Here is an 18,417-nt window from a genome sequence, read left to right as displayed (position 1 = left end):
GGCTGACTGTGGTGGTTGCCTTTTCTTTGTGTGTAGTGTGGTTTCACTACCTTTTCTGAGTGTCATTTGTTAATTATTATTATTATTGTTACTATTATTATTATTCCAATGCAGTAAACTAAAGTTTAGAACTAAAATTCTAATTATCCTCTGTTTGATGATAATTACATTAGATTAAAGCAAAAAAATAAAAAATAAAGATACCTGATACTCCTACTCAGTGGTATTTGCCTAATATTACATACAAGATCATCCATTATGGTAAACAGAGTGTCAACCATTAAGACATGTGGAATGAAGAGTGTAGGTTTCCCTCAATGGAAAGTTCCAGTTTAAAGCAGAGTTTGTCTTAGCGATGACTGTCCACCAACCAACTGCAGAGAGCTGCTGTTTTTCACCTGTTGAGTTGATTAAAACAGCTGTTCCCAATGAATCATGGTAATTAGGATGCTTTAGAACAGCTTGGACTATTTGGAATGGTATAGAACTCTGGATTTTCCCATGGACTGTGACAGTTGGCAAAGGGTATGAATCATTTTGGACATGCCACTTTTTGTTCAAATGTAAATAAAGGCTGAGAAATAATTTTTTCCACAATGTTGCCTCTTGTACATTGTCTTATTATCTTCTGGGAGACACCTGTGTCGTTTCCAATCAAGAAAAAACTTGGTGTGTGGAACGTATTTTCCTCCTGTCCTCCAGGGGGCGACGTGGAGGAGTGTGGCTATCCTCCTGACCAACGCAGGACAAGAACAAGAGACTTTGACGTTTTGGAGGGAGAAGATGAAGAAAACAAGCGCTAGGAGACGCCAGTATTTTGGACACAGTAGAATACTTAACAGTGAGATACATTATGCGTGATTACGTTACCTGTTGAGATGCGTTGAGTTTCAGCATCATGGAGGACAAAGGGCCTGTTTTAATGAATGCGGTTCCTCCCTACGGACATGTTATTTGCGGCGAGAAATGGAGAAATTCGACACTTATTCAAAGTTTAAAAGGTAAATTACAAATACGTCAGTACCAGTCGTACAGCATGGAAAGCCAGCTCCAAACTCTGGTGTTCTTTTAGCGAGCTGACAACAGACTGATCAAAGCTGGACTCACCATGGCCACAAACGTTCCTGGAAAAATATCAGTGTTTGAACTTGTCATAGTTTTTAGAACCAGACAAACTCGTAGAGTCTGTTTGCATTTTGTGTTTTGAACAGGTTCAGTGTTGAATTCGGCTAACGTGGTCAAAATGTGTCTCAGTAATGTACTGTAATTACAACTGGGGAATTTTTCTTAGTAGTTAGGCGAATTATATCTCCAAAAACTGAAGGTATTTACTTACCAAAGTGTCAGACAGAAACCAAAGAGTACCTCTACATTTTTGTATTTTTATCTTTGATTGGTAGATGTTCTGTTCTGTTCTGTGCCTTCTGTGTGAATTCACAGAACTAAGCAAGCCACTAATGGCTCGAGACAAAATAAAGTTACTGTAATTTTTACTGGAGGGTTCCGAGTCGATCTGTTGCACATCCAGAACGAACAGCAAGACTAACTTTCATCTTTTTTCTTTTCTTTTTATTGATTTATTTTACTTTTTACTGCAACATGCCCTCAGCTCAAGACTACCATCTTTCTTAAAGGGACAGCACTATTTTTCTAAAGGTGCTGTGCAACCATTTTCCTTCTTGGAATAATAAAAACAAAGATGGATAGAGCTTTTAACACTTTTAGCAACAATTATATATAACAATTATATGTGTGTGTTATATTGTATACAGGTAGATCACCTTGACTTGGTCATTGTAAAAGTAGCCTGGAAGCCAAAAAAGTGGCACCCCTGGTATACTGTATATTGTTTTATAAATTGTCTCCAACACTAAGTTTTGATAAGAAAAATAATAAATGACAAAAAGTTCAGATATATTTAGAAATATAATATATGACCTTAAAAGGACATCCGTTATCTTGCTCACAAAGTCTGTCACTTGCAAAATAGAGCACGTCACAACCATAGTGTGTATAACGATAGAAGGTAGAACAGGTAGTGAAGCCAAAGCAAGTAGAGCTCCACCCCCTCCATGTTAGTGGATGGGACTTGGGGCAAACTAAAACACTAGAATACACGTCACATAATCGTCAAGTGTACATTTTTCAGATAAGTTTTGTTTTAGTTGGTTATTTGAAGCTATAGAAACAGGATGTGCCATAATATCTAATTAGCGTCAGTTTGGCCAATGCAAGGAATTGGGGACACGTTGTCCATATTTATATACAGTCTATGGTCACAACAAACTGAAAAGTTACATATTCTTGTGTAGAACTTTACCAAAAGATTCATCTTTTTACTGTGTCAGTTCTTCTTGAATGTATTCATTAACAAGTCCTCATTGTGCTGCAGGTGGTGGTGTTAAAATCCTCTTTGAGAATGAGCTTGGTGTGGCAGATTTCCACCTGCCCAACAAAAGCAGCATTCTGTATGTATCGGAGTGCGACATTATAGCAGGAAGCAGCTACAAGAGGAAGCTGGTTCGTTACAGAAATGTACGTTTAATGAGTGAGAGGTCCAGTGAAACAGGTTTGCTAAACATTTCTCTGTTCCATTCTGTCTGACAGCTGTGTTCCTTGTTCCTTTTTAAGGCCAGCAGCAGTTTCCAGCAACTGGTGTTGGTGGAGAAGACCAGACTTAGTGAGCAGTACTTCCCTGCTGTACAGAAGTTTGTGGTGTTTGACCTGGGTCTGTCTCTGCTGCCAGTCAGTGGGCAGACTGAGGCCTCACAGCTCATCACTCAATTCGTAAGTGTTTAATAGTAATCAGCACTTGTAACATTAACCTGTTGAGACAGTGTTATAAATTCAGGAAACAAGTTTTGCCCACGTCACATCTTGAGTCATTCATTAGTATAAATGGATGAATACAAATTCCTTGTATCACAGGCTGTTATGGTTGTTAACAGATCCTTGGTACATGCGTTTCAGATGGGCAGATGTTCCTGTTAATAAATAATCGGCTGGTTAAATGTCTTCAAGAAAACCCACTGCTATAACAGAAACTGACACAGATTCTTTGACTGAAATGTTTTTTGTTCATACCAATACATTTTGTGTTTGATGCTGATTTTCCAACTTGCTCTCATCATGTCCAGGTTCATGGGGATGGTAAAGGGAACCCCTTTAGAAGGAGGACTTCATGTAGGCTGTTGGACCCACTAGTCCTGGCTTTTGTCCAACGGGTTCCTGGGGTGGGCAAGGTCAAGGCTCTGGCTCTGCTCCAGAAATTCTCCAGCATCCAGGAGCTCTGCAACGCCGTCCCTTCTGAGCTGGAGCCTATTGTGGGCCCAGCTGGCGCCCAGCAGATCCACAGCTTCTTCCACAAACAAACAGCGGCTGGAAGCTGAAGGTCACAATTTAGTTTTCAAAGACTCCTGTTCAGCACCATCAGCTGAACACTGTGGATCACGTGGACTCGCTTTATTTGAAATTTGCAATGCTACAAACCCAAGTTTGTAGTGTTATTTACAACGTGCAAACTATAAGAGATTGTTATTGTTTATTGTTAACTCCTTGGGCAGTTCACATGACGTCAGTTTGTAAAGTTAAGAAAACATGCCTGACTTAAAAACTAGAAGAGGGAGGAGAATAATGAATCTACGAATTTGCTGAAACAAACCAGGGATATAACCGTTATCACTCTCATCACTGTCACAAGATATTGGAGGCATTGTTTAAGATTTGGCACCGTGTTGAAAATGCTACCCAGATGGTGTTTGGCAAGGGACCGGGATAAAATGTTAATTTATGTATATCGGTTAGGTGTTCACAAAGAAATATATTCACATGCCATATTAAAAGTCTTATCTCAAGGCACTTAGAGCTCTTGGTTAAGATTAGAGAAAGAGTGTGGACTGGTTTAACAGTTCACAGTGACTTGAGACATTATATTTTTATTTTTATTTAACCCAAACTACAATCTTTCTGTAACCTTAGGGTCTGTGCTGTGAGAGTTGAATGTTTTTTTTACATGTGTAAATTCTGGTTCAGTTCATAAAAGCTTAATTCAAAAAAACAGTGCCTGTGCATGTAATTGAGCCAGCAGTTACATTTGCCACTGAGTAATTGTCCAATGCATGTAATGACTAGGCATTTCACTTGGTTGTGCTGTTCTTTGGCATGATGTATTGTGCATGAACTACTCTGACACACTGTCTCTAGGTTTAATTGTGATTGTAATTTGCTAAAATCTGGCCTTTGCTGTTTTTCTCTTCTTTTCCACACACAGATCTCACAATATTTTGGGGTTGCTTCCCAATCATCACAATTCAAAGAGGCCCTTCTCTGTAAAAGTGTAGCTGTCGAGGTGGGCCTCGATCATCTGGTAGCAAGCAACAACAAACTTAAATATGCTATGTGTCGTTTCTCCTGCGCTCCCTGAGTAAGATGAGTAAGATGATTATGCTATACACTCAATTTATGGACAATAAAAGGCCTACTACCACCATTGTACTTAGCTGTACAACAATGAATTCTCAAAACATCCTATTTCATACAAACAGCTTCCTGTTTAAAAGGACTTAAACCAAAGGAACTCATGAAGTTTGCTAATTTCAAGCAAAAGTAATTTTTTCTTTATTCAATCTGTTCTCAGTAGCGTAGTCATTTTCTTTATATCATGACAATCTATAGAAAAAGGCCCACGTTTTATAACTTTCCCAATAAATCCTTCGAGAAAGCCAACTCCGACAATTTGTCAGTCCTGTTTTGATACTTTGAGTTGTTGTGCAAGTGACTCCGGAAGAAGTGTGGGTGAGTCATCAAAAACGCGGCTCTGTGTGGCTCCACCACTCTTGGACCATACTGCGCAGACTCCGGCTCTAGACTCGCGAGATGATGCCCCAGGAAAGTACAGTACAGTACAGGAAAGTCAGTTTGGCCAATGCAAGGAAGTGGGAGCTTTGTCCATATTTATATACAGTCTATGTTTTGGAGGCAGAAGAAAACAGCTGGTAGAATCTGACTGTTCGCATTTTCTGTTTTGAACAGGTCCAGTGTTGAATTGGGCTTACGAGCACTCAGCAAAATGTGTCTCAGTAAATCTTGTTTTATTAGCAGTGACGGATTTTTCCTGACAATTTTTGAAAAACAGAAGGTGCTAGGCAAATTATATCACTGCCAAAACCAAAGATTTTTAGTAACTAAAGTATCAGATGGAATCCGAACAGTATTTTTAATGTTTAATATTTTTGTTTTATAAATTGTCTCCAACACTAAGTTTTGATAAATAATAACTCATAAGAAATTCTTGAGATGTGTTTAGAAAAATGCCTAAAGTTCACTGAATGCTTATTGGGGTATTTTCTGTATAATAAACACATATGTCACTCACGGCTATGGGCCAGATGATTAATTGTCGTCAACTTAACATTTATGTATTGATTCCACTGAATTTGTCAGTTTCATAATTTGTGAGTGACCATTTGGCTATCAGGACAGCAGTTCACTTTTGGTGGCATTATTTTTGGTTCATGCATCAACTTTGTCTAAGTAATCCATTTGGTTTGTGGCTGTTGCTGTATGCTTTACTTAGTGTGGTTCATGTTATGTTTTGTTTGTATTCAGTGAAGCAGTTTTGTGGCTGCCCACATTAAACACGGATTGCCAGTCACTCAGAGCTAGAACTGGATATAGCAGTGACTCTGACAGCTTGGTGGAAATCCAACCAAATTTTAGGACATCCCATATCCCCCAATAAACTCACTCCACTGTGGCACAATCCAGATTTCCAAATTACAAATAAGCCCTTGTGTTTTCAGTCATGGATAACAGCAGGAATAACACATTTGGAACGTATATTTGATCACAACACACTCATACCCCATGACATACTAAAACAACATTATAACACCTTCTCGATGTCACAAAACTCCAAAGTACAACTTGTTCAATACAAAATTTTGCACAGAGTACACTTCACCCAAAACATGTTATACAAAATGGTAACGGTAGAAAATAACATCTGTCCACACTGTCCAACAAACACTATAGATGATTACTTTCACGCCATCTGGCTCTGCCCACCGACTCAGAAACTTTGGACAAACTTTATTGATACACTTTCGCTAGCTATAGGTCATAGTATTCCAGCCTATATGTCTGCTAGGAGACCTTTCGGTGGTTGAGCCACCACTGAAATATGAACAACCAATATTGATCACTCTAACAGTCGCTAAAAAGACCAGCCTCCTAAACTGGAAAGACAGACCAAAAATCACAATATCTCAGTGGCTCCTCCTATTATCCAACCACATCTCAACAGAAAAACAAATAGCATTAAAAAACATTTTTTTTTTTTTTTTAATTATTTATTTATTTTCATATTCTCTTCCCTCTTCAAACAAAAACAATAGATAAAGGTTCTGTCAGTTATGTTTTATTTCTTTAAGGGGAAAAAAAACTTCTCATCATTGAAAATATTATTTATGCATCCATTCATCTTCTGTACCCGCTTATTCCTGTGAAGGGTCGCGGGGTCTGCTGGAGCCTATCCCAGCTGTCATCGGGCGAGAGGCGGGGTACACCCTGGACAGGTCTCCAGTCTATCACAGGGCTAACACAGAGAGACAGACAACCATTCACATTCACATTCACACCTACGGCCAATTTAGAATCACCAATTAACCTAATGAGCATGTCTTTGGACAGTGGGAGGAAGCTGGAGTACCTGGAGAGAACCCACGCAGACACAGGGAGAACATGCAAACTCCACACAGAAAGGCCCAGTCTGCCCATGGATTTGAACCCAGGACCTTCTCGCTGTGAGGCATCAGCGCTAACCACCTCGCCACTGTGCCGCCCAAATTATTTATGTTATTGTAATTAAGCAAAATATAATGTAATAGGTAGCAATGATTTCTTGTCATCCTCTCCCCTCTTTGTTTACTGGTATTGCAATTTTTTATTCATTTATTTATTTTTTCTTTTCCACTCACCCACACAACACAACAAGCACAACTAGCACAGTCTATCATGTTCAGTGTTCTGCCCTGTTTTGTCTTTGTCCTGTAAGTATTTCTTTATCAGTAAAAAAATTTAAAAAAACTGGATAAGCAGGTTAAACAGATTTGTTGATAGTTTTCTGTCTGTGTCTGTGGCACGCAGCAACAAATGCCACAGTTGATTCAGATACAACCATCAGAAAAGGACATCATCATTTTCATTTTGTTCAGTTGGAACTCTTGGACACGACACTTCACATCTACTTCCATTCATCTTCTGTAACCACTTGTTCCTGTTAAGGGTGGCGGGGGGGGGGGGGGGCCTGTCCCAGCTGTCATCGGGCGAGAGGCAGGGTACACCCTGGACACGTCTCCAGTCTATCGCAGGGCTAACACAGAGAGACAGACAAACATTACATCTACTTCCAGTGACAGGTAAATCATCAAGCTCTTTTTAAAGAACTGTTGAAATCTATATAATATATATAGATAACATATTGAGATAAATGTTCTGTTAAAACTACGCTACAAGAAAAACTGACCATGTAGAAATATTTCCTGAACAGGTGCAGCAGATTAGAACGAAGTTCCTTCTTGCTGTGTATACTTTTCCTATTCATACTTGATATTAAGAGTTTCCCTTGTATTGTGGAGCATGATCCACCATCCTCACTCTGTTCCAAACACTGCACATTTAAAACTTTATCTTAAGCTGCTATGTGGCTTCAGTAGTAAGAATTATAGAGGAGTAGAACATTTGCCCTCAAACAGACTTTATTCCATTAGATCTGTCAGTTTTTAATTAATTAATTAATTCAACTCTGAATGGGACATGCAGATACCTAGAAAATTAATATTATTATTGATTAGTAAAAAATACTAGTGGGCATAAAAAACTGCTTTTCCAATCTGATTCTTTTGTTTTGTTCTATTCTTATGTTTTGATTTTTATATTAAAATGTTTATTTAAAATGGGCAGGGATTGATTAAAATGATCTGAATGTAAGAAATGAAATGTCTGAAACTTAAGTACAAATTTAGAGATAATTAAACACTTATTTATATTTCTGCGCCAAGGCTAAAATGTTGACACTTTCAGACATTCAGACACACAGTTTTCAGATAAGTGTTACAGGCAGGTCTATAAGACTATGCAGACTCAAAGTATAAAACTGTTGAATTCCACCAGCTTCTCATAAACTTAAGCATGCGTAAAACATTCATGACTTTAATGTTGGTTTACTGTAGGGAAATTGCAGATATGATTCTTATGACGTCATGCCATTGTTTTGCAATATTCTAGCTTTAAGGGTATGCTAGACAGGCTTGGTGGAAACACTGATAACGGATTCAGATGACTACTGGAGTTAAAAAACCTGCCTGTGCCACGGATGACAAATATCAATACATTTCAGAACTTAGGTTCAAAACTTGAGTACTGTAGATGAACACCTTCTCTGCTGAAACCCTGAGGCCAAAATTGCGTAGGTTTTTAGAACTAAAACAGACCGCGAACGAAGCTATTTTGGTCACCTGACCAGTGCTGGCTCAAAGTGCTTTTTTAAAAATTACCAATTTTCCTATAGTTAAGTGCAGTTTTAGCTCAGATTGGATGCTAAATTATTTTAAATTTAATGTGGAAATCATTTGTTGTCTATGAAGGTTCTCAGTTATCCAGGCCATGGCAGGCTACCAGTTTGAAAAGTAAAGGCGTCTGAAATGACATTACCTCATTGTTAAGTGCAGTTTATACCTCTGCGGGACTAGATACATGTAGCCTATGCACGTAGCCTACGCCAGTGCGAGACATTTATATTGGTGCGCTCGTCAGTCTGGCTCGCTCTGTAAAAACGCTACCCAAGCGCTAGTCGGCGCTGTGTCTTTTTTGCCAGTCGGGTTAACTTTTGTTTCTACTTCCTGTTTCACTTCCTGCTTCACTTTCTACTTCCTGCTTCCTGCTTCACTTTCTACTTCCTGCTTCACTTTCTACTTCCTGCTTCACTTTCTACTTCCCACACTCACTTTCAACAATGATGACTGAAACTTTTGTCGAAATTTTGTCATACAATGGCTTGTATCTCTGAACCTGCTCAGTTAACCCGTCCTCGATGTGTTCCATCTTTATTGATCCAAAACAATCAATTTGAAAACTGCAGAGTTGGAGAAGCAGACATAAATATTAAGCGGAAACACACGACTACCACGCTAGGGTCTGCGTACGGTCTGGGCCCAGGGTCAGCAACCCGCGGCTCTTTCATCCCTCTGCTGTGGCTCCCTTTTGAAAATCAATAATTAGTACTTAATTAAAATGTTTTTTTTAGTTCGTTGAAGGTGACGTTACACAGTGCCGATGTGCAGGCGCCATGCGCTGAGTAGCGGTGGAAAAAAAGATTTGCGATCCGGCTCAGTTAACCGGCCATCAAAGACGACTCAAGAATCAAGAATCAGACGTCTATGTAACCGGCTCAGTTGTGTCCTACTACGTTTGATTGATATATAATCAATTAACGGCACCAATCAAACATCTTACATCTCACTCGGCAGAGAAACAAACTGTACTTGACCACTAGCAAGCAGCACGAAGTAAGGCACTCAGCCACTCACTCATGCACAATACGCAGAGAAACAAACTTTACAGACTCATAACCACTGCTTGTGGATAACTGCTTAACCGAGAGCAGGTCCTTATTCATTTCTTTGCACAGCCTAATTTTGACCTTTAGGTTTAGGCTTATGTATGCTACTTGATATGCTTTTCAGTGGCCATGTTTACATGATGACACTGATAAATGGCAATAACAGGTAGCTGTAATAATCCATACTCAGGTGTTTACTATGCTTTATTATGTCTCGAGTGAATGTAATGGAAACACTTTCTTTTGCAATCAGGCCATTGAGTATTTTATTTGAAAGTAAGCTTCAACCAAAAAAATTTTGTTGCACAGAGAAATGTAATTTTGTTTTCTCTATAGCAGTTCATTGATTTCATAAATGCAACACACTATAGTTTGTTTATACATAGCATAAAGGTAAAAAAACGTTATATACAGTGTTATCTTTATTTTAAATTTCAAAGGGTTTTGTGGCTCCCGCAGCTTTCCTTTCTGTGGGAAACAGGTCCAAATGGTTCTTTGAGTGGTTAAGGTTGCCGACCCCTGAAGCTACAGCGTCAAATTGACGCAGAAGCATAAACCATCCATGAGACTCGAAAACACAAAAATGGAGTAACACTGTTTCAGGAGATCCTATATATATATATATATATATATATATATATATATATATATATATATATACGTGTCGTGTCGTTTTTAGTGCTTAAAGTGTGTTTTTTTAAAACTTTTTTTTTTCTTTTTTTAACTACACTTGCTGTTTAACTTTATATATCCCATGGATACAATGTCTTTTTACCGGCAACACAGCAGTGGACAACTTGTTTATTCAAGGGAGAAGCTGCTTTTACTCCAAACAACGGGACGAGCCGGCATTGTTCACCCCATACCTGAGGAGCCGAGGAGGAGGCGACGAGGCCGCAGAGCCGGGGCGAAGGTGAAGGCTAGGCTCGAGGCTAAGCGGTGGAAGTACAAGCCCTCGGTTCCTTCGATCATTATGGGGAATGTTAACTGTCTCACCAACAAGACGGACGAGCTGGCGGCCCTTGTGAGGACCGACAGGACATTCAGGGAGAGCAGTTTACTGTGTCTCTCTGAAACTTGGCTCACCCAGAACGCACCGGACGCTAATGTGGATGTACCTGGATTCACGACGGTGAGAGCGGACAGGGACTGCAGGCGCAGCGGCAAACGCAAAGGTGGAGGACTTGCACTGTTTATTAACATCAGGTGGTGCAACCCGGGGCATGTTACGGTGAAGGAGATTGTGTGCAACAGAGACATCGAGTTGCTGGCAGTAGGTCTCAGACCGTATTACATGCCCAGAGAGTTCTCCCACGCCATTGTTGTTTGTGTTTACGTCCCTTCGCGTGCACACGCCGAGACCGCGTGTGACGTCATCCACTCCACCGTAGCGGGACTGCAAACGCAACACCCAGACGCCTTCATCGCCATCTCTGGGGATTTTAATCATGTCACACTGGACTCCACACTACCAGACTTTCACCAGTTTGTAAGCTGCCCCACCAGGAAGAACAGGACGTTAGACCTCCTGTACGCCAACGTGAAGGAAGCTTACACTGCCACTCCTCTGCCCCCACTGCGAAAGTCTGACCATAACCTGGTCCTGCTCACACCACACTAAAAGGCAAAGATCCAGAGACAGTCCACAACCACACGCTCCTTCAGGAAGTGGTCTCCTGAGGCAGTGGAGGCTCTGAGGGACTGCTTTGAATCTACTGACTGGAACGTCCTGCAGGACGCACATGGTGAGGACATCGAGGGGGTCACCCACTGCACTACTGACTACCTGAACTTCTGTATGGATGTTGTGGTCCCCATTAGGACTGTACGCTGCTTCCCGAACAACAAGCCCTGGATCACCAGTGATGTCAAGGACATCCTTAACAGGAAGAAGAGGGCATTCAAGGATGGTGACCGAGACGAGCTGAAGCGCGTACAGGGGGAACTCAAGGTCCAGATGAGAGAGGCAAAGGAGGAGTACAGAAGGAAGGTGGAACAGAAGCTGCAGCACAACAACATGAGGGAGGTCTGGGATGGCATGAAAACCATCACAGGCTGCAAGAAGAAGGGCAGCAGCACAGAAGAGGGGGATGCTGGGAGAGCAAACCAGCTAAACCTGTTTTTTAACAGGTTTGATACTCCAGCTCCCACAGACAGTGACTGCCCACTCCACACCCCCATCACGTCCATCATCACCTCGGACTGCAGAACTCTCCCACCTACCACCCCCACAGACAGTTCAACCCACCTCCCCCTCCCCACCACCACAGACAGTTCAACCCACCTCCCCCTCCCCACCACCACCACGGACAGTTCAACCCCCCTCCCCTTCACCATCACCAAGGATCAGGTGAGCAGAGAGCTGAGGAGGCTGCGCCCAAGGAAAGCAGCGGGCCCAGACAAAGTGTGTCCAAGGATGCTCAAGGCCTGCTCTGCTGAATTGGGGGAGCCGCTTCAGCATTTCTTCAACCTGAGCCTGCAGCTGGGGAGGGTGCCCGTGCTCTGGAAGACTTCATGTCTCATCCCGGTTCCCATAACAAAACACCCCAGGGAGCCGGGTGACTTCAGACCAGTTGCATTAACATCCCATATCATGAAGACTTTTGAACGGCTGCTGCTCCATCTCCTCAGACCCCAGGTCCACCACGCACAGGATCCACTGCAGTTTGGATACCAGGAGAAGGTGGGCGTGGAGGATGCCATCCTCTATCTGTTACTCAGGGCTTACTCTCATCTGGATAAGGAGAGCGATGCTGTGAGAATCATGTTTTTTGATTTTTCCAGCGCCTTCAACACCATCCGGCCCTTCCTGCTGAGAGACAAGCTGACAGAGATGAGGGTGGACTCACACCTGGTGAGATGGATTACAGACTACCTCACAGAGAGACCACAGTACGTCAGACTGAAGGACTGCACGTCGGACACTGTGGTCAGCAGCACCGGAGCACCACAGGGGACTGTGCTCTCTCCCGTCCTCTTCACCTTGTACACATCTGACTTCCAGTACAACTCTGAGCTCTGCCACATGCAGAAATACTCAGATGACACTGCGATAGTTGGCTGTATCAAGGATGGACGGGAGGAGGAGTACAGGAGCCTGGTCGCGGACTTCATGAGGTGGTGCAGGTCCAACCATCTGCAGCTGAACACCTCCAAGACCAAGGAGATGGTGGTGGACTTCAGAAGGAAGAAATCACATCTCCAACCTGTTCCATCAACGGGGTCGATGTGGAGGTGGTCTGGACTTACAAATATCTGGGGCTGCAGCTGGACGACAGGCTGGACTGGACTACAAACATGGACACACTCCACAGGAAAGGACAGAGCCGTCTGTACTTCCTGAGAAGGCTGGGGTCCTTCAACGTCTGCAAAAAACTGCTGCGGATGTTCTACCAGTCTGTGGTGGCCAGCGTCCTCTTCTATGCTGTGGTTTGCTGGGGAGGAAGCAGCAAGAAGAGGGACGCTGCTCGACTGTACAGACTGGTGAGGAGGGCTGGCTCAGTGGTGGGCACAGAGCTGGACTCTCTGGTGACAGTGGCAGAGAGAAGGACCCTGGACAAACTGCTTTCCATACTGGACAACGCCCACCACCCTCTGCACAACACCTTCATCAGGCAGAGGAGTGTGTTCAGTGGCAGGCTGCTGTCTCAATCCTGCTCCACCAACAGACTGAAGAACTCTTTCGTCCCCCTGGCCATCAGGCTGTACAACAGCTCTCAGTGATGGCAGGAGGCACAATAGACAATGGACATACCTTTTTGCACCTACTTACTGGACACTCTGTCATTACCATGTCTGTCTACCTCTGCTACATCTGGTGACTGTGATTTTCATTCATTTTTTCCCATTTGTAGCTCTCATATTTATAAAAAAAAAAAAAAAAACCTTCTACTTCTACTGGTCACTTTATATTTCTAACAGGTCACTTTATATTTATATTTCTAACAGGTCACTTTATATTTTTAACATAGTTTATAGCTGTATAAACATTTTATTTCTAGTCACTTTCTATTTTTTATATAGCTTTTGTATTTTATGTTCAATGTATGTTACTGCTACTGGATGCTTGAATTTCCCTTGGGATTAATAAAGTATCTATCTATCTATCTATCTATATATCTATCTATCTATCTATCTATCTATCTATCTATCTATCTATCTATCTATCTATCTATCTATCTATATATATATATATATATATATAAAATCTTCCGTCTCTATATTTTGTACATTTGTTCATATGTTAATTCTGTAATTGTTTTTTTGCTTATACTATTTTTATTTTATTGTACTAGATATTACTTGATTTTATTTTTATTTTTATTTTATTTTGATCTTATTTTTTTTTTAATCTTGTCTTTATTTTTACTTGTGGTTCTTAAGAGTCTAAATCTAAGTCTAAGCTCAGTTTTGGGACCATCAGCCGCGTCCCCTTGCAGGGCTAATGTAGCTACAGCCTTGAGCTGCTCAGCCTTGGATTACTTCATGCTATTTTCACTGCAAAAATAAGAACTCAGATTCAGACTTTTCTTTCTTTCTTTTTCTTTATTTAGTCACCAGAGTATCTTCATCCATAACATCCTCTGCACTCATTCTGAAAGATTCCTTTGCTGCTAGTAGTTGAGTAGTAAACGACTGACTTTGAGTGGTGGCTAGAGATGAGTTTGAAAATCAGTCAAGTTTAAGCTGTTCCATATTCTGCACATGAAAACTTGTCTCAGAAATATTGGCTAACTGGCTGTCTCTAGTAAAATTCTTTTATGGGTAACTTTTCTTCATGTTCAGATTAGGTTTATTTATCATTCACGACAAAGTCACTTTGCATCAGATAAGTTATATTTGTGTAACTTGGTGGTTTTGCTTATTCCAGTCTAGTTCAGCTCAGTTTTGTTCAGTCGTCTTATTTATAACACTCAAAGTTGTCTGCTTCCCTGTCTCCACAGGTAATCATGGATATGGTAGAGCCTGTCTTGAGCATGTTCTTCTCGATCTGCCAAACGATTGATAATATGAAAGCCAACAAGGAACGATGTCAACAGGTCACCAAGAGAATCAAAGCCCTGCAGGACCTGGTCATACCCATTAAACAAAGGGGGCCAGGCCAAATCTCTGCCCCTCTGGAAAATGCTCTTAGGGAACTTTTCATCACCATGAACTATATCAACAGCCAGATTATGAAATATTCCAGAGCAAATAGTGTTAAGAGCTTCATGAAGTGCTCGGCCTATGAAGGAATGTTTGCGGAGATGAATGAAAAACTTACTTATAACTACCAGATCCTGTCTGCGGCTCTGCAGGTCGAGCATAGAAACGTATTGGACAAAGTGTACGAAATTGTTTCAGGAAGGCCAGTGGATGTAGGGGTTTGCAGTGGTCTGCCCCCCTATCCAGTGCCACTGTCGAGTCCGATAGCACCTATGCCTCGTCCCATGCCAGTGTGGAGCCCCACAACTCCTATGCCTTCTCGCATGCCAATGCCACTTCCAGCACCTGTGTCGAGCCCCACAACCTACATGCCTTCTCAGGTGCAAATGTCGAGCCCCACAACCTCCATGCCTTCTCAGATGCAAATGTCGAGCCCCACAACCTCCATGCCTTCTCAGATGCCAATGTCGAGCCCCACAACCTTCATGCCTTCTCCCATGCCAATGTCGAGCCCCACAGCTCCCCCCATGCCTTTTCCCATGCCAATGTCGAACCCACATGCCCCCCCCATGCCTTTTCCCATGCCAATGTCGTGCCCCACAGCTCCCCCCATGCCTTTTCCCATGCCAATGTCGAACCCACATGCCCCCCCCATGCCTTCTCCCATGCCAGTGTCGAGCCCCACATCTCCTATTCCCGTCAATGGTATCATGTCCCCCACAATGATGTATAGGCCCAACTCCACTACCTACGTGTCTCAACCTTTCGCCAATGCAGGGTCCCATACTGTGATCTCTAGCGCCATACCCAACAGGCCTGTCATTAGAGCTGTGCAGGTCCCAGGCACCGTGACTACCATACCTCTCACCAGAGCTTTTACCCCAGTGACCTTTGCAGTGCCAAACAGACCTGTTGTAACACGTTATATGGTCAACAATTTTTTTTATCAGTAAAAGAGAAACAAAACTCTAAAGTATAATAAGTGGTTCTTGATGGACATTGCCTTGATGTGTCACGATTTTTCTATTTTAGAGAGACAGAAAACATTAGTAGAAAACAGAGTACTCTCCTTCAGGGCTGGGTATTCCTGAAAGGGTTGACAAGGTGTTTTGCATCCAGGGAGTGTGTTTTGACATGTTTCAAATGAACACACTAAAAACAGGAAAACAATGCAATGTTTTGCAGTGGTGGAAAGTAACTCAAACACAAAGTACAACATTTAGGTGTTTCTTGTCAATGTGTAAAACATGATTCATTGTTCAGCATCCAGGGCTACCATTAGACTAAAATATTTAATTGCAATTATTGGCAGGATTTCCATGGTTAATGTGCATTAATGCAAATGAATGGCACTATTGATAGCACTATTTTTGATGTCTGTTTGCAATTTTAAAAGTTTGTTTTACTCTTATCAACATCTTAGCAGCTCAGAAAGCTCCCTGCTCAGAAGATCATTTAGTTCACATATAACAGTAAATGCGTAGAACTTCATGTTGAGAGTTTTGACACTCTGGTAAATTACTTGCCACGACCACACTTCAGATTCCGCTTGCTTTGTGGTGGCAAAACGGTAGAAGAGGGGCGTAGTGATTGATGTAGCAATCCAGAGTGAAAGCAACATCATGAGAAGATTGCCATAACCGTTGATATAACCGTTATCTTATCACTGTCACAAGATATTGGAAGCATTGTTTAAGATTTGGCCCCATGTTGAAAATGCTACCCGGAGTTAGGTGTTCACAAAGAAATATATTCACATGCCATATTAAAAGTCTTATCTCAAGGCACTTAGAGCTTTTGGTTAAGATTAGAGAAAGAGTGTGGACTGGTTTAACAGTTCACAGTGACTTGAGACATTATATTTTTATTTATATTTAACCCAAACCACAATCTTTCTGTAACCTTAGGGTCTGTGGTGTGAGAGTTGAATGTTTTTTTTTTTTTTTTTACATCGTTAAATTCTGGTTCAGTTCATAAAAGCTTAATTCAAAAAACAGTGCCTGTGCATGTAATTGAGCCAGCAGTTACATTTGCCACTGAATAATTGAATCATATATGAATGTAATGGCAAGGCATTTCGCTTGGCTGTGCTGTTCTTTGGCATGATGTATTGTGCATGAACTACTCTGACACACTGTCTCTACGCCAAATTGTGATTGTAATTTGCTGCATAAGCAAATCTGGTCATCTTCTTTGCTGTTTTTCTCTTCTTTTCCACACACAGATCTCACAATATTTTGGGGTTGCTTCCCGATCATCACTGCTTGAAGAGGCTCCACTCTGGTAGCAAGCAACAACAAACTTAAATATGCTATGTGTTGTTTCTCCTGCGCTCCCTGATGAGTAAGAGATGATTATGCTATACACAACAAAAGGCCTACTACTACCGTTCTACTTAGTTGTACAGCAATGAATTCTCAAAACATCCCATTTCATACAAACAGCTTCCTGTTTAAAAGTACCAAATATAGTAATAATAATAATAGTAATAATAATAGTAATAGTACCAAAGGAACTCATGAAGTTTGCTAATTTCAAGCAAAAAGAAAATCTTCTTTATTCAATCTGTTCTTAGTAGCGTAGTCATTTTCTTTATATCATGACAATCTAAAGGAAAAGGCCCACGTTTTATAACTTTTTTCAATAAATTACGAAGCAAAAGGCATTACCAAACTGTATTTTTGATATTGCTACTTTTTTATATATATATGAGGTCCTTATGTAAATTTGTACACAGAATACTAAGAGGGTGATTAAGTTGGTGTGTGAGTGACTCTGGAGGAAGTGTGGGTGAGCCATTGAAAACGCGGCTCCGTGTGGCTCCACCACTCTTGGACCATACTGCGCAGACTCCGTCTCCAAACTCGCAAGATGATGCCACCCATGTCCCCAGGAAAGTACAGTACAGTACAGGAAAGTCAGTTTGGCCAATGCAAGGAAGTGGGGGCGCATTATCCATATTTATATACAGTCTATGTTTTGGAGGCAGAAGAAAACAGGTGGTAGAATCTGACTGTTTGCATTTTTGTTTTGAACAGGTCCAGTGTTGAATTCGGCTTACGAGCACTCAGCAAAATGTGTCTCAGTAAATGTTTTTTACTAGAAGTAAGGGATTTTTCCTGATAATTAAAAAAAAATTAAAAAAAAAAGTTGCTAGGCGAATTATATCACTGCCAAAATCAAAGGTTTTTACTAACTAAAGTATCAGACGGAAACCGAAGGTATGTTTAATGTTTAATATTTTTGTTTTATAAATTGTCCCCAACACTAAGTTTTGATAACTCAAGAAATAGTTGATGTCATAGTTTTTTTTGATTCCTGTGTTCATGTTTTGAGTTTCATTCATGTTTCATGTTTTCCAGTTTCCTGTTTTATTTTGTTAAGTTCTTGGTTTCCTGTCTTGTGTCCCTTCCTGTATCTTCCCGTCTTTGTGATTGTCTTCCCCGTCTTGATTGGTTTCACCTGTTTCTCGTCACCTTCCTGTCCTGTGATTTCCCACCTGTGTAATTGTCTGCCCTGCCCTGATTGTTTTCACCTGTGTCTCCTCTGCCATTGTGTGTGTGTGTGTCCTGCTTTTCCCTTTGTCCTCTGTCGCGTCATACTGTTTTCTACCATTTCTCAGTTTGCAGTTTTTTTTTTTGTTTTTGGAATAC

General features: G+C 41.3%; 2 protein-coding genes across 2 annotated transcripts in view; both read left to right on the top strand.

The window, feature by feature from the left end:
- The window catches only part of LOC311496164 (chemokine-like protein TAFA-5), a gene marked incomplete at its 3' end in the record, with an annotated part of 146,711 nt that extends 138,020 nt beyond the window's left edge, over positions 1-8,691 (top strand). The window contains exons 4-5 of the mRNA XM_084555928.1: positions 6,694-6,767; positions 8,646-8,691. Of these exons, the coding sequence (XP_084412054.1) occupies positions 6,694-6,767; positions 8,646-8,691 (120 nt within the window). The remainder of the gene's footprint in view (positions 1-6,693; positions 6,768-8,645) is intronic.
- Positions 217-6,281, top strand: faap24 (FA core complex associated protein 24). Its single transcript, XM_084555828.1, has 4 exons — positions 217-1,001; positions 2,393-2,535; positions 2,632-2,787; positions 3,138-6,281. Exons 1-4 carry the CDS (start codon positions 899-901, stop codon positions 3,387-3,389), a joined length of 654 nt encoding a protein of 217 aa, XP_084411954.1. The 5' UTR covers positions 217-898; the 3' UTR covers positions 3,390-6,281.
- Positions 8,692-18,417: the final 9,726 nt, after the last annotated feature.

The sequence above is a fragment of the Chelon labrosus genome (assembly GCF_963514085.1).
Source record: "Chelon labrosus genome assembly, chromosome: 11".
In the NCBI taxonomy this organism is placed as follows: Eukaryota; Metazoa; Chordata; class Actinopteri; order Mugiliformes; family Mugilidae; genus Chelon; species Chelon labrosus.
Note: the sequence above shows the minus strand (reverse complement) of the source record. Positions and strands in the feature narration are given on the sequence as shown.